Consider the following 16519-nt stretch of genomic DNA (forward strand, 5'->3'; position numbering starts at 1 on the left):
ATTTAATCTTCACGATATATATCCTAATAGAGAAAGAGAAACTAACAGCAATAAAGAAACTAAACCTATTACATATATACGAACCTTATTATATAGTTTTCATTTCATCCGTTCTTCTTCTTCTTCTTATTCTCTCTCAAATGCACATTCTAAGTTATTACTCATCACAACAAGGCAATAATAATAATAATACAATGCAACCCTCATCCTCTATGGAAAACAATGATTTGGAGAACAACAATAGCAATAAGGAAGTTTCAAACAACATCAATGGTAGTGGTAGTGGTATTTTTGCAAAGACACCATCAATGGTGGTGAGAAAGAAGTCATCATCAGAAGATTCAATTATTGTCACAAACAATAGCAATGGTCGAATGGAAATGCTTAGGAATTTCGTGACAAATTTGAGAGAGGTCATTCTTGGAACTAAGCTTGCTGTGCTTTTTCCGGCAGTGCCTTTGGCTGTTGCTGCAGATTTGTATAGCTTTGGAAGGGTAAGCTCTAACCATCATTTTTACTACATGGTTCTTATGATTTTCATTTATTTATTTATTTTCTTTTTTATGTCAACCCGTTTTATGGTATTGTAATAAATCCAAAATGTTATGTATATCTAACACTTTTTTCCCCTTTTTATTTTGTTACTCCAAGTGTCACTATAAGTTTCCTTCTATTTCGTTTTATTCATAAATTTAGTTATGTATAAGAATTAAAAAATAAAGTTAAGATTTAATAATGATAAAAAAAAACATTTATTAGAATGTCTTTGTTTATTTGTTAGTATCTGATTAACTAATTTTACTTTATATTATTCCATTAATACTATATGCCTTTTTTGTAATTACAATCAATTTATAAGTCTCCTGTTTTAATTTTATAAGGTTAAAATTTTGACTTAAGTTTTTTTTCTTTTTTTTTTCAAAAAAACTACTAACTTCTTTCTGTGTCTTTATTAAAAAAATTTATATAAAAAGCCATTTTACCCTAATGAAATAGGCAGTTTAGAATAAGTAAAACTAAAAAGTACCTATAGTTAATCACATTTATTTTTACTTTTTTCTTTTTTTATATATATATAATGTTTAAGTCTGGCATATATCTTACCTGGCCCAAATATGTAAACTAGTATGAATTTGTGAGATGATTATCAAGCACTAGTTGTATCATATTATTAAATTTATCCTATTTTATAAAGTGTCTAATTTGATGAAATGACAATATAACATTTCATAACTATTTAACCATATTTTTTTTTTTACGTTTCTTTCAAATGATCATCCTATAATTATTATGTGCATGTATATATTCCAACGGTATATTAAAATTAAATTTTTTTTATAAATATTTTTTATAATATTTAATTTTATGCATTATCAATAGAAAAATATTTTATTTAAGGTAGAAATTTATATGTAAATATTTTTATGTGAAATTATAGATTAATAATTATTAAATGATTTGATATATTTAATTAAATTATTATTTAATTATTTTTATTTGTTAACTTGACAAGAAAATATATGTATCCAAGTATTTATTTTGAAAACGGTTGTCCTGTCCTATGCAGCCGTGGATTTTTGCATTAAGCTTAATCGGACTTGCCCCGCTAGCAGAACGTGTCAGCTTCCTCACTGAGTATGTTTGCCATGACAACTCCTATCTAAGCTATATATTTATTTATAGCGATAATAATTTAGTATATGATTTATGATTCTTGTTATCGTGTTTCTAACTCCTTTTATTTTTCATTATTCTCATCCAACATGAAGGCAAATTGCCTACTACACTGGTCCAACAGGTACAAACACTTTAACATATAGTATATATGTTGCACAAAGATATTGCATATTTTGAGATAGTTAATGGAAATTTCTGTATAATTAGTTGGAGGGCTTCTGAATGCTACATGTGGAAATGCAACGGAGATGATAATTGCATTATTAGCACTGCGCAAGAACAAAGTGGATGTTGTCAAGTTCTCCCTTTTGGGTTCCATTCTCTCCAACCTTCTTTTGGTTCTTGGTAGTTCACTCCTTTGTGGTGGCTTGGCCAACCTTAAGAGGGAGCAAAGATATGACAGGGTACAATAATAATAATATTTAAATTCTATAATTAAACTTAATTACTTGTTCTATTTACATAAATTATTATTATTATTATTATTATTACAGAAACAAGCAGATGTGAACTCACTGCTATTGTTGCTGGGGTTGCTGTGCCATTTGCTGCCATTACTGTTCAAATACGCATTAGCAGGGGGAAGTTATTCAATTGCCACTTCTACCCTTCAGTTGTCAAGAGCAAGCAGTGTTGTCATGCTAATTGCATATCTTGCATATATTGTTTTCCAGTTAAAAACTCATCGAGTAATATTTGATGCACAAGAGGTAGTACAATAATTCAAATTCAAGTTAGTTAGCAAAAGGCCAAAATCAGAAACAACCTTAGCTTGGACTATATATACCACTTTATTAATTATTTGGTGCGGGAATTTCACGTCTACAGGAAGAAGATGATGAAGAAAAGGCCGTTTTAGGATTTTGGAGTTCATTTTCATGGTTGGTTATTATGACATTGGTCATATCTGTGCTATCCGAATATGTTGTGGGAACCATTGAGGTATATATATATATATGATTATTTTTGTAGCTATGAATTTTTTTTCTTCAGTACCATGCATGATCAATTAATTAATCCCCTTTTGTTTTAAATAGGCTGCTTCAGATTCTTGGGGCATTTCGGTTAGCTTCATTAGCCTAATCTTGCTTCCAATTGTTGGGAACGCTGCTGAACATGCTGGTGCAATCATATTTGCTTTTAAGAACAAGTTGGTATGGTTTAATTTTTGTCAGTTATATAAGTACTATATAGTTTAATAGAAATTTCACTCCGTATCATGCTTGACTTAGATATATTAACTGTAAAGTGATATTTTGAAATAAATTAGTGGGGGCTCATGGTTCAATTAATTATCATGTATGCAGGACATATCTTTGGGCGTTGCCATGGGATCGGCAACTCAAATTTCCATGTTTGTGGTAAGAATGAATTAATAGTAAGAGTTTGTTGTTATTGTTATTCTTTTAATAGAAATATTAACGCGACTTATTTTCTTTAACTATTGGAGTATGAAATCCCCTTATGTAACTTGGTGTACAACAAATAGTGTGAATATAAGTGTAAAACAGGGAAAAAGCGTGATGGATCATTATTGAAAATGTTGAAAAAATTGATCATCCATCGAATAATCGATTTTCATCAGGTTCCATTAAGTGTGATTGTTGCATGGATAATGGGCATTCGAATGGATCTGGACTTCAATCTTCTTGACACAGGGTGTCTTGCTTTGGCAATTCTTGTTACGGCATTTACTTTACAGGTAAAGCTATAAATGCTCTACGCCTTCTATATATTAAAATTAGGAAATTGCTACGGTAATTTTTGAAATTTTGAGGGTAAATTATCCCAATTATATATTATTGTATGATAAGTCTATTATGTATCTTTTTAACATATGAAATAATGAATTCTTTAATTAATATAATTTTTAGTTAAAGTTTGTACAAAAATAAGCTTGTGGAACATGCATGAAATACACTTTTAAGATTCCGGTTTTTTTTTTTGAAACTATGCGATAAGTTAACTATTAGAGATTAGAGTATGATATTCCAAGTTCAAATAAAATGCGTAAAGAAATTTATTTTTACATGTTAAATATGTGTATAATTAGACCTACCATATAATAATACAACACAAGATAATTTCCTCCAATTTCCTGAGGGTACAAGAACCATTGCCGTAAATTTATATGGCCAATTTCTGTTTTCTTTTACCTTACAGAAGATTTTTGTTGTATCTCTTGCAGGATGGAACTTCACATTACTTGAAGGGAGTTGTTCTTACCCTATGTTACATTGTAATTGCTGCGTGCTTTTTTGTTCTCAAAACTCCATTTACCGGTAAGTTATAATCCTAGCGTATTGCATCTCATATTGCAACTTAAATTTCAGTTTGTGCATCTCAATTTAGTTTCTGATTTCTATGTTGAAGGACAATAAATTAGATATGCTGCTGAATATAGAAAATTTGATGTTGGGGAAAATTCCCTAGGAGATCTCCGTTTATTGAATAGAATATCTAATTATTTACTTATCCAATTAGCATGTAAACTATGAAGTGGTTCTTGAATTGACATGGTTTCTCTTATGATGCAGACGACCCTGACATCGAAACTAAAACATCCTATCATGCTGTGGCCTAAATAAAATGGTTTTGTTCCCGGAAGCTAAGCTATGTCACCCTCTTTTGCTTGTAACTGAAGCTCCTCACCTGGATTGGAGAATGACACCTTTTCTATGCTTGGTGGAACATAACATATGTGCCTTAGTAGCCGAGGGTTTGAGACTAAACATATTTCAATGCTTTGTATAACTTTTTCTTTGCAATAAGGTTAAATTTACTCTTAGAAAAAGAAATAATAAGGTTAAGATTTTGGGTCTTCGCATATCCAAACCCCCCCTCCACCCTCCCTTTTTTTTTTCTTTTTTTGTTTACCCTTTTATTCCCCTATTTTAATTCCCTAACTACTTTTTCCTTATTTTTAATGGATATTACTTTTTCATGTATTTAATTTATGTGCTCCGCTTTCATGTACTTATATATACACTTTACCAAGGAATAAGAATTCCTTTTGAATAGTGAAATTCAAGTAGTAGTTCAGTGAATAAGGAATGTTGTGTTAATCACTATAAAAATGGTTAAATATTATGTTGGTAAATCTGCAACACTTCTAAGATTATTGGTGTGTACAAATAAATCCTGATGGGTTTATATATTCTAATATGAGCATATTAAGAATGGTGATCGAGGGAGACAGGGTGGAAGCAGTTTCAGGGAAGTTTGTGGAAGCTGCAAGAAATTAAGGTAAAATCATTCACTGATATATGTCTGTTGAATGATTGATTACGGAGTGAATCAGCCTGTCTGAACTATATTTGTATATAATTAGTAACTACCAATCTACTGAAAACTTATTCTAATTGACTGGACACTTGGTAACAAATTGAAAAACAGAAGAACAAACAACTGATCATAGCTAATCATATCAGAAAATCTCTTCATGTAAGTGAACTGTTGGGTATGACAGAATGAACATCCTAACTTTCCTGTTGGTTTATACTTTATACTTGTATACAACATTTTAAACTCACTCGATGAGGAAGCTTGTTGACTGAATTTTCTAGAAGCTATTGAACTAAAGACTAACTGTAAATGACTCAAGTAAATGTAAATAAAAACTACATCTATAAAACTCACTTTATTTAAGGTTATAGTAAATGTACATACCTAAGCCTATACCCTAACCCTCAATTTTGTTTTTTCATAGTTCTAAAACCTATCTAAAACGCTCATCTCCTTTGAAAATTCAAAACTTTGACTGATATGGCAAAAGAGCCGAAGAAGATTAAAATGAATCCAATAAGAACTATCACTGAAAGTCCCACAGATGAAATACCGTTGATTTTATCATCATATCCAAGACTCGCTGATAAGTATCCTTTCACAGTGCCGTTGAATCCGGGTCCCGAAATTGTGGTTCCGACGTCGCCAAGCTGAGATGTGACTATGCCACGTAATGTCCACGAAACCGGGCAGATATAATAGAACCAAATCCACCATCCTGGAATCCTCTGAAACAATAACAAGGGGTCAATAACATCAGAATCCATAAAAGAGAAATGAAAAGTTTCATGGTTTGAACCAGCAGTAAAATTATTTTGCAAGCAAAGGATTACTTACCGATTTTGGCACAAGAAAACCAGAAAGAAGATTCCACAGAGAATAAAATGCTGAGGAAAGAACAGCTGCCAAGTGTTGAGAAGGAGTAAATCCAACGGCCATCATGCCGTAAAAGGTGAAGTAGGTGAAGGTTAAGAACATGAACAAGAGATAGAGAAAAAATTTCGCTGCAATGAAGAAAATATATTCATTGATCAGATGCATATTTTTTTCTCAATGAAGAAAGTATATTCATTTTTGCTTTGCTTCTTTTCAGTTACTACAAAATTTCAACACACTTTTTTTTTTCCTGTGGAGAGGAGAAGTAGGCCAGATTCATTGTATAGAATTATAGATTGTAAAGGGAGAAATATCTACATACGGTAAGTTGAAATATTACCAGCTGTCCTTTCAAATTCGACCATCAAATATGTGATTATACCAAATAGAATAGTCTGAACAGCAATGTATGGTATCTCTATCAGCCCCTGTCAATGAGATTAAGTAAAATTTAAAAAACGTTAACATTGGAAATAGTTTCCGGTATTGCAATATATATACCTGAGCGGCAGCGTATGCGATTGGAGAGTACATCCCAGCTGCTTTCTCCCTGTAAAACACTGTTCTTTCTATAGAAACAATGGGCTGCACAGAAGAAGCATTATTTACCCCGAGAAACAAGCATGCAGAATACAGAGCTCCCATAACCACCATAAGATCCTGAGGAGTTGACCTACAGAATGATTATGATAAGTGTTTGATTATTTGGGTTAGAGGGAATGACCCCTAGAAATTAAATTTTATCAACTCTCATAAGGAGTCATCCTTTGACTAATGGAGAATAATTCTAACTTTTTGTCCCTTTGATTTAGTGTTCGAATTATTGAAAGCATTCTCTTTACAACAAATGAGAACATAGAGGGCAGTTACCTTTTTAAGCCAACTTTCCAAAATACAGTTCCAAATATCAGAGCACTGATTGCAGTGAAGAATAGCCTCATGGCATTATATGGTGGGCTTCTCCAGTACACAAGGTTTTGTTTCCATATGCAATAATAAAATTGGGAGAACAAGTTTTGTGAATATGTGGTGTCAAACTTCAGTGGTTTTGAGCCAGCAGGAGGGTCTCCATTTTGAAGAATCGAAGCTTCCACCTCCCTGGTAAAAATTTAAAAGAAATAAATATTGACAACAACAAAATTGACTAAACAGATTAATCATTCAGTTCCAAAATCAATTTTCCTCTCCTAAAGGATAGTATTTTTCTCCCTAAATATCACCCATCACCAGTCTGTTCTCAAATTGTAATGAAAAGATTATGCAATATCAAAGAAACTATAATTAGAAAAAAACAAGCACCTAAATTGGTCAGAACTTGTATATATGTCTGCAAAATCTGCACCAATTCTTTCTTCGACAGCCGAAGTAGTAACCTCAAGCACCCAAGTAGCTGGATTGTAGCCATCTGGAATGGGGGGAATTCCACTGATTCCCTGCAAAAATCACGGAGGAAAATAATCACAAACCAAAGATATAAACAACACAGCAGAGAAACTTGCATCCTGACTCGTTTCAGAAAAGAGGCTAAAGTGTCATTTCACCTGAAAGTAGTCTATCATTATCTGTGAGCGCACACCAAGCTTTCCCCCATATATTACTCTTCCCCCACGTTTCATAAGAAGTAACTGGGAATCAAGAAAACCAAGTATTAGGCTCATAATAGAAGCTAGTGCATCGCTAATTATTGGAACATTTAACTGACGAAAAAAGCTATAATTGAACTAACTTCATCAAATGCTTCAAATATATCAATACTTGGTTGATGTATGGTGCAAACCACAGTTCTTCCAGTATCAACCGTATTACGAACAGTTCGCATGACAATCGCTGCTGCACGTGCATCTAGTCCAGATGTAGGTTCATCCATAAAAATAATGGAAGGGTTTGCTACAAGCTCTACTGCAATTGTCAATCGCTTTCTCTGCTCTGTTGATAATCCAGAACTGCCAGGCATACCAACCAATGCATGTCTCAAAGTGTCAAGCTCAACAAGTTGCATTACTTGTTCAACAAATTCCTGTAATATCTCAGTGAATCAAAATTTGGAAATAATTCAAACCAATACGGTACATAATGTGTCGTTAAACAACTTACATGTCTTTGACTGATGCTGACATCCTTTGGCAGGCGTAAAGATGAAGAAAACCATAGGGATTCCTCAATCGTAACTTGAGGAGAATGTATATCATTTTGTTCAACATATCCTGCTATTCTAGCAAATGTCCGTTGCACTTTTGGGTAACCAGATATTTTAATGTCTCCTTCTATATGCCCTCCAGTTTTCCTGCCGGCAAGTACATCCATTAAAGTGGTCTTTCCGGCCCCACTAGACCCCACTAGTGCTGTAAGGACACCAGGTGAAAAAACCCCGCTCACATTTGACAATAGCTGCAACCGAGTTTCTGGTATGCCTTGCTTTCTAAACACCTATTTGAGAAAAGGGGAAAAAAATCCAAACCAGTTAATGGAAGAGACTTTTTTCAGTGGAATGTAAAAATTAACAAATTAGTTTAGACCTAAAGTACAAATTAACCACCTTCGGCATTTCAACAGAATAATTAACATTGTGGAATGTCATTGTCAGTGGTTGAAATGGAAGAATCATTCCTTTCTTATTACTTTCTTCTCTAATAGTCAATTCATGGACCTGATTCGTAGCTGCAAAACCAAGTTATGGATTGTTAGACAATTTTGGTCAATACATGATTAACCCTGCACATTATATTTGGCTCATTACCATCTCTAGAAGAGTTATTTTCTGAATCATCGTCAGAAAGAATAACTGTCCGTGCTTTCTGAAGTGCTGTATTAAAAATAATAAAGACAAAAGGATTAGAGAGAAAGGAAAATGGGGATTATGAGAAGATGGCACAAAGAAAACAATGATGAACAGAAAATAGAATTTAAAAAAGTGGGTCGAAGGAATGACAGTGATAATTATATAGTAACAGAGAATGCATGCTATAAAATGGGAAGAGGAAAAGAGTGTGCGTGTGTGTGTACAAAGAGAAAATATATTCAAAACTTACGATTTAGATAGGCCAAGGCCACAGTAACCATATTGTTGAAAAAGATTGCATAGAGTGCCAAAACGCCAACACCAATCCAATACCAGTAACCATCACTTGGTAAGCTGTGTAGACGGAGGATATTGTCACCAACTGTGTTGTGATTAATTGCAGATTTCTGCAAAAATTTACATGATAATTTATAAATATTCTTTAAGCCAATTCCAAATAAGGAGTACTTATATAACGATGACATCAAAGGCTACTCATTGGTCAGATTGCCTACATTAACATCATCATCATTTAGTAAATTTACCAATTTTAGATACAAAAGTCGTTGTTGCACCTACACCAGCAGCTGAAGATTTTCATACGAATTGATTCTTTGGAATGAAAACCTTCCTAATCAAGAGTCAAGAGTTTATACCAAACAACTAATGATTTGCTTCTGCCATGGTTACAGACTAAAATCAAGTGAGAAGGAGCTGAAATGCTGAATATAAAGATCAGTTGTTACAGAAAGAGGAAGAGTTGCATTGCAAAACAAAATACCTCCATCCATCTTGAAGCAGTAAACTCATTAACAGAAATTGCGCGTTGTCCATATGTAAGGGGGGACAACCAGTAACCCCAAATCCACCATGGCTTAATCACACCTGAAGGAATAGCACAACAATCACTAACAGCAATATTTTCAATTTTCTTTGCTAACATTGTGCTGCCACCTACCTTTCGGGATAATAAACCCTCCAAGCAAGAATATAACTAACAGTGCAGCTGATCCAAATGTATTCGCAAGAACCATGTCCCGTGCAATAGAAGCCATCATCCGGAATAGACCTAATGCCATTTGATGCACTGTAAACAGTAAAATCATATAGCGAAAAAACCTGAAACATTTAACAGAATTCAATGATTACAAGGGTAAGAACCTGCAACTGAAATATGTAATGAAATTAAGGTACCTTCCCGCGGAAGGGGCAAATCCAACAGTGTAGTATACAACAGCAGACCATATTATAGCCTCAATAACAGAGTAGGGTACACGGAGAATCCAACTAGAAAGAGACCATGCCCATGCAGGATAGAATAAATTGTCTCTTTGCTTATAAAATACTGGAAGCCGAGTTATCATGAGAGGTAGCTCAGAGAAACCATTAAACATCATGTGAATGAGCCCAAAAAATAGAGCAGAAAGATAAAGGTTTCCGTTAACCTCATCTGTGGGATGTAATCTTGTTCGCAGGAATATTGTGCATGTGACAAATCCAACAAAAGCAACCTTCAAGCGGAAGAGAAACATAAAATAAAACACAATTTCTGAGAAAATAGACAGGAACAGAAGAAATAAGAACAACAAACATTTAACAAATTACAGAAATCAGAATCCGTAACATCTAAGTTATTACCATTTCAGAGACACTATCGTTTAAGATTATTAGGTTTTATCCTCAAAGTTCGTCAAGGACAGGTAAGCAGGAAATCTATATAGTCACCAGCCAAACTCAACAACAGTCATAGATGTGAAGAAGTGCTCATTTAGTACACTGGCTTCCATCGAGTCTTTATGGGTTTTTCAATGAAAAGTGAAAATATGCACTCTAGAAAGAGATATAGATCAGATCAAGAGATTGTTGAAGGGAAACCTACATGATGTGATACCGATACGATTGAATCATGGTAGAATTTTAAGAACAAGAAACCATACGTAAGTTTATATTTCTTTGAACTATTTTCCTTATTTAATAACAGTACTATCCGATAGAAAATCATGTGATGCTTTGGGTTTGGTTTCTTGAACTCTGTGCTGCTACTACAACCATATCATGTAACTTTGAATTGATAAAGAGATATGTTCTGAAAAGAAAAAAGAAGTTCAAACAACCATCTTAAAATTCCATATCAAATCAAGATTACCTGGAACGTCCTAAAGATGTAAAGAAAACTGTGCCTTTTGATCAAAATAATTTCTCGAGAAAAGCAAGCTTTAAAGAGCTCCCACTTCGACACAGCAAACTGAGATTTAGCCAAAGCTGAAGGATGACATTTTGATTTATCAAACGGATGAGCCTGCATGGATTCCATATAGCTTCCAAATTTGGAATTCCTGAAGGCTTCTGCAATCTCAAGAACTGAGACATATTGGTATGGCTTCGAAGGATCAGCCCAATATTGTTCCTGATCCTTTTTAGAGGTCACCTGACAAAAGAAAGATGTTATTAATAAGCAAAAATTTAAGGATGCTATGGCTTCGAAGGATCATAAAAAGCTTTGTTTTAAAATATACTAAAATATACTACCTCCTGAAGAAAGTCTGCAACACCCTTACGTGGTGGAAGTTGAAAACCTATTGACTCAAAAAACTCAAGTACGTCTTCTCTTGGGCCTTGATATACCACGTAACCTTCTGATAGGAGTACCAGATCATCAAACAGGTCAAATGTCTCAGGAGCTGGCTGAAGGAGGGCCATGAGCACGGTAGCCTCCATTTGATGGACAAAATTCCTTATGCATTTTACTATCTGGTATGTGGTAGAGCTATCAAGTCCAGTTGATATTTCATCCATAAATAGTGTTTTTCTTGGACCAACAACCATCTCTCCTAAACGATGCAATGCAACAACTCATTGATTGCGGCTTAAATTGCAGTAATAGTTGAGATACAGTCAAAATATTTCATTCAATTCATCATTAATGGATCATCTAGAAACTCCTAGCCAATCCAGGAACAAATACACCAACTACAAGCACTATTACCAACAAGTATCAGTATGAGATATAACCCAAATTTGCACAATTAAGAATATCTGTATGTATAGCTATCGTTCTACCTGATGTAACTGAGTTCCCCTTTTAATTATCTCAATACCTTACACATTATAACCAAATACGGCAACCAAATGCAGTTACTTCCACAAAAAGGGTAAAGACAAACCTGTTGTAACTCTTTTTCTTTGTCCACCTGAGACCCCCCTAATCATTTCGTTACCAACTATGGTCTCTGAACAAATATCAAGACCAAGCACTTTCAAAATGTAATCAGTTATTACACTGTGCTTTTTACCACCAATAGATGATGCCTGTGGAATAAATCGAATTTCACATTCGACATTAGAGAATAGCCTTGAGGCACGTGTTATTTTCACACACATTAAAGATGATAACCTTCATAAATGCGTCGATTTCTGGACTAGGTCGTATGTTCCTTTCCTTCTCTAAGCGGCCCAGGTCCTTGGTATAAACTGTAAGAAAAAGATGGAAGAGTTGTCAGCACCTAAGAAATTTTTCTGTCAATAATTTAAATATTTAATTTTACCTGCAAAACCTTCTTTTGCGCCTTGACATCTAGCAGCAAAGTCAAGAGTTTCTCGCACGGTCAGTTCTGCAATATTATTATCTGTTTGGCTAATGTAAGCAGATGTCCGTTTAACATAAAAGTCATTTATATCATATCCGTTGTATGTTATGCTGCCAGTTTTCTGTAGGACATATAACAAAAAGATAAATCAAAATAGGAGCGCTTTATAAACAAGGGACCGTTAATGAACAATCAAATTGAAACAAGAAACCCAGGTAACATGCCAATTCCCGGAAGCCATTGCTTTTTTCCTTTTACATAATAAGTCTTACAGGTATTGTGGTAATAAGACAGAGATTAGATTATTGACATTGAAAATTAATTTAGAATATCTTTCCTTCCATCTTGAAACTATTATCCTTTTTGAGCAACTTCTATGGTTTTTGCTAAGAAATCAATTATTTTAAGTTTTTAACCAATAACCACTAACAAAATAGCAGATGATGAACAAGATTCAGAGTTTGAGTTGTAATTGTTGGTTGATTTCCATTTTCCCCCCTAATTTTATATGAATTTGAAGAATCCTTAAGAGTTCAAAATTGTCACTTAAACCAAAATACAATCAAATTTAAGAGTGTACAAGGAGTTTGAGAACAGTCAGCTACAGTTATTCAGCATAGTACAATACTTCAATAATTAGTTATTAAATATTGTTAAATTAAACTTTACAATACAATTAATATAAATCAAACTTTACAATATCATTATTGACCACTTATTTCAAAACAGAAAAATGTTATTTATTCTGTGGTGTAAGTTTTTTTTTATCCACAATATCTACTATTTATTATTTATTCCTTTTTCTTTTATCAAAATAAATTATTAAAACCTTTTTATGGAGTATAAAAAATTTAGTTCATGGAATATATAAAAAAAAAATATCTCTACGAGTATATACTAAAAAATAGGGCAAATAATTAGAAGCCACTATTTTGCTTAATTAACCAAGCATACTTGAAATGATTTTCAGTGTAGCACGCAGAATTTTATCAGTCGACAAGCTCAGATTTTGCTTTCTTCACTCTTAATTGTGTTAGTAATATTTTGGAAAAGAGAGGTAATAAGTATCTTCTATACGGCTTTTGTTAAGTAAACCAAGACAAATATAGATATTTGCAGTTTGCACCTTTAGGTTCTTATCAAGCTTGCCCGCTAGAGCCGAAAGTAAAGTGGACTTTCCCGATCCCGGAGGTCCAAGTAGCAAAGTCATCCTACGCAACGAAAGTGGGATACATATTATTAGAACAAAGCAGACACATGAAAATACTGAACCCATAGCTACCAAAAAAAAGGAACCCTTGACTCGTGATAACAACGTCATCACGTTCTGTTCCAAATGCCAACTACTAACTATATAGCGCTATTGATATAGGCTTCAGCTTAAGGTTTGAGTTTGGTAACATAAGGAAGATTGTTAAGAAATTTATTTTTATAAAAAATTATATTAAGGTAAGTATTATTTGAACCTCGATTCAGATTTTTCTGTTGAATCTAAATTAAAAAATATAAATACTTTCTAAATTATTAGCATCTATCAGTTTTTATTAACGAAAATCTTCTCATTTTTTTTTATAGAATTATGATCTAAGTGAATGAGATTGTGTGAATCTTATTCTTATTGCTTTAAAAAAATAGAAAAAAAGTAGCAAAATGCATAATACATGTTTTAATGGGATTCAAAATTAACCATATTATAGCTTGTCCTATAAAATATTAATTATGAACAATGCTAAAGACCAGTAACTTTTGTGATTGGTAGTCATCAAATAGTCATTAATAATGATTTAATGATATGAAATTCGTGTGAGATTTCATCCAATGGCTCACCTTTCTCTGCTGATTACATGTTGGCCAAAATACAATAAAATTGCTGGTCTCTAGACTTTTTCATTAATTATTTTGTCTGTTTAAAACATGTATCTACTATCCATTTCTCAACACTCCATTCAAAACACGCAAACTAGAAATGGAAAGATTATTGGTTGCTAATAAGTTACCTTATTAACTTATTGGCCTGTTAATATCTACCACTTGATCAACATTTTCAACAGGATTATTACCTTAAGTATCAAGTATTAAGTTTATTACATGCTCTAGAACAATTGCTTTTACGGTAATACTAAGTAAATAAGAACTTTTAATCAAACATAATTTCAGTACTGTTGGACAAATTCTTGGAGATTCTAGTTATAGAAATGGTAAATGTTATATGCACTATTTTTATATAATCTTTTGAATATATCTTAATTATTTTAGCATTTAAAGTGAAATGTACCTAAAAAAAAGTGAAGAATTTGTTTTTTAATATAAAAAAGAAAAATATAATTTTAAAATGTACTAAAAAAACTCACAAATATCATTTTCAAACCTGTAATGCTATTTAAAACTCAGTGCATCGGCATTACGGCGAGTTTTTTCTTACTTTTGTTGCCATAACGATTTCGATGCAATGGCATGGGTGTGCTTGAAACGGCCAAAAAAACCTAAATGATTTTATTTGAATTTAAACTGAATTAGATTGAATTTTAACTATTATATATGAAGAAATAAATGGTTATAGGTACTTATTTCAAAATACACAGTATAGTTAACATATTTTAAAAATGATAATTTTTAAAAGAAAAAAATGTCAGAACTTATTTTATTTAATATTTATTAATTATTAAATAATAATTAATAAATATTAAATAAAATAAATTTTAATTATTTTTGGTTAAAGTTTTTTAGTTACTAAACATTTTTATTTTAAAAAAACAAGCAATTTTTTAAAAACAGTTATTCAAATAAAAATACTAAAATATCTTTTTATAAAAATACTTTATATAAAAATATGATTTATTTATTTGATTATACTTTAAATAAAAATAACACTTTTGTAATATATTAAAATTTAATTTTATAATTTAATTTTATTATCTAAAAATAAAAAAGAATTTTTACATAAAAATAATTATAAAATCTTCTTTTTGAAATACCATTTTTTTAAATATAATTTTCCTTTTAAACTTTAATAACACAAATCAACTAATTTTTATCACGATTGACAAAATTTCAGTTCCATTATTTCTTGTGAATTTCATCCATGCTGATTTTGAAATGAGAAAATGTCTACTTTTATCTCACATTCGTAACACACAGATAACTATTCTTCGCTTCTTGGTTAGAGAAGCATTTGAGGATTTGAATTTGCGGTGAATTAGTTTCGTCTAGTTGGCTTAAACTAGTATCTACGAAAGACTATTTACCTTCCAGGTTTGATAACACCACTGACATTGTTCAATATAGTAAGTGAATGCCGTCTAGGTCGAAATATCCTCAAACTCGTTAGTATATTCTGCGCGTAACCACATGAAACAATTTAATTTAATTTCAAAATTAGAATGAGGCACATAATAATCAGAGAAAGAAATACAGAAAGAATAAATCAGGGAAATAAGGAATTATGAAATTAAACCTCAATGACGTCACGAGTGAAATTGATCAGAGTTGGGAGAGATCTAGAACCGATTTGAACATCAGCATGCACATTCAAATCCTTGTACCTCACTTCAATCTTCGGCACCTCCAATCCAACCCTATCATTATTCAACAAAACAGAAGCAAAAATCACGGATCCCTAATACGGTTCTGATTATTAGAGATAAAGAAAAAAGGAAAGGAGAAAGGAAAAAAGAAAAAGAAAGAAGATCGTTACCTATCGAGGCGTTCTTTGATGGCGAAGAGGAGTTGGTAATTATCTTGTTCGTTGGTAGCGAGGGCTTTCTTGACGACGAGCTCACGGTGCTGGCGACTGAGCTTCCTGACGTCGATCAGTTCTTCTTTTTCACCTCCACCGGGTTTCGACTTCTCCTCCGAGCCGAAGGGAGATCTCCGGCGAGACGATGAGGCTCGGAGGACGGCGTAGTTGCTACGCTTCTGAGACGGCAATCTGGAGAGAGCCGCCCACCGGAGCTCCTCCTCGTCCTCCTCCACCGTCTCAGCGTTCGACGCCCTCGCAAAGCTCTCATTCCCGATCGATACTATCTCGAAGTACTCGCTCCCATCGGAGGTCGTCATTTCCTCTCGGCCTTTCTTTCTCTCTAAACCGTTGTTATCTCTATCTCACACACTCTCTCTAAACCGTTATTCTCTCTCTAAACAGTTATCTCTCTCTCTCTCTCTCTCTCTCTCTCAATCGCTGTCGATGTAAATGTAGCGTTTCTCTTTCGCTTTCTCCCTCTCTCTCTCTTCTAGAGAAGAGTATTAGTTACAGTTTTCGGTTTAGATCGGAGAAAAACGAAAGAAGTCGCATGAAAAAAGAGTGATGCGTGAGAAA

At 33.0% G+C, this 16519-nt stretch overlaps 2 protein-coding genes across 2 annotated transcripts; one reads left to right on the forward strand and one right to left on the reverse strand.

Annotated features, from left to right (window-relative positions):
- On the forward strand, nucleotides 1-4653 carry LOC130940346 (vacuolar cation/proton exchanger 3-like). Its single transcript, XM_057868458.1, has 11 exons — nucleotides 1-494; nucleotides 1568-1635; nucleotides 1770-1798; nucleotides 1885-2081; nucleotides 2172-2387; nucleotides 2506-2619; nucleotides 2715-2831; nucleotides 2985-3038; nucleotides 3263-3379; nucleotides 3866-3959; nucleotides 4215-4653. The coding sequence occupies exons 1-11, from the start codon at nucleotides 141-143 to the stop codon at nucleotides 4259-4261; spliced, it is 1407 nt and encodes a 468-aa protein (XP_057724441.1). The 5' UTR covers nucleotides 1-140; the 3' UTR covers nucleotides 4262-4653.
- Nucleotides 4654-5147: 494 nt separating this feature from the next.
- LOC130941823 (ABC transporter G family member 31-like) lies at nucleotides 5148-16260 on the reverse strand. The gene is given in 23 exon segments (XM_057870423.1): nucleotides 5148-5690; nucleotides 5800-5966; nucleotides 6161-6269; nucleotides 6271-6511; nucleotides 6709-6936; nucleotides 7138-7271; nucleotides 7380-7463; nucleotides 7565-7855; nucleotides 7933-8265; nucleotides 8375-8496; nucleotides 8576-8641; nucleotides 8868-9024; nucleotides 9399-9502; nucleotides 9576-10128; nucleotides 10764-11045; nucleotides 11147-11448; nucleotides 11782-11926; nucleotides 12012-12088; nucleotides 12163-12325; nucleotides 13331-13415; nucleotides 15450-15538; nucleotides 15659-15779; nucleotides 15899-16260. Coding segments are annotated over 23 exon segments (4497 nt in total). The 3' UTR covers nucleotides 5148-5408.
- Nucleotides 16261-16519: the final 259 nt, after the last annotated feature.

This window comes from Arachis stenosperma, chromosome 7 (assembly GCF_014773155.1).
Source record: "Arachis stenosperma cultivar V10309 chromosome 7, arast.V10309.gnm1.PFL2, whole genome shotgun sequence".
Lineage (NCBI taxonomy): Eukaryota > Viridiplantae > Streptophyta > Magnoliopsida > Fabales > Fabaceae > Arachis > Arachis stenosperma.

Coding starts and splice junctions, on each gene's coding strand:
- LOC130940346 (XM_057868458.1), top strand. CDS start 141: ATGCACATTCTAAGTTATTACTCATCACAACAAGGCAATAATAATAAT. Junction 495..1,567: donor ATTTGTATAGCTTTGGAAGG/GTAAGCTCTAAC, acceptor TGTCCTATGCAG/CCGTGGATTTTTGCATTAAG. Junction 3,380..3,865: donor TTACGGCATTTACTTTACAG/GTAAAGCTATAA, acceptor TATCTCTTGCAG/GATGGAACTTCACATTACTT.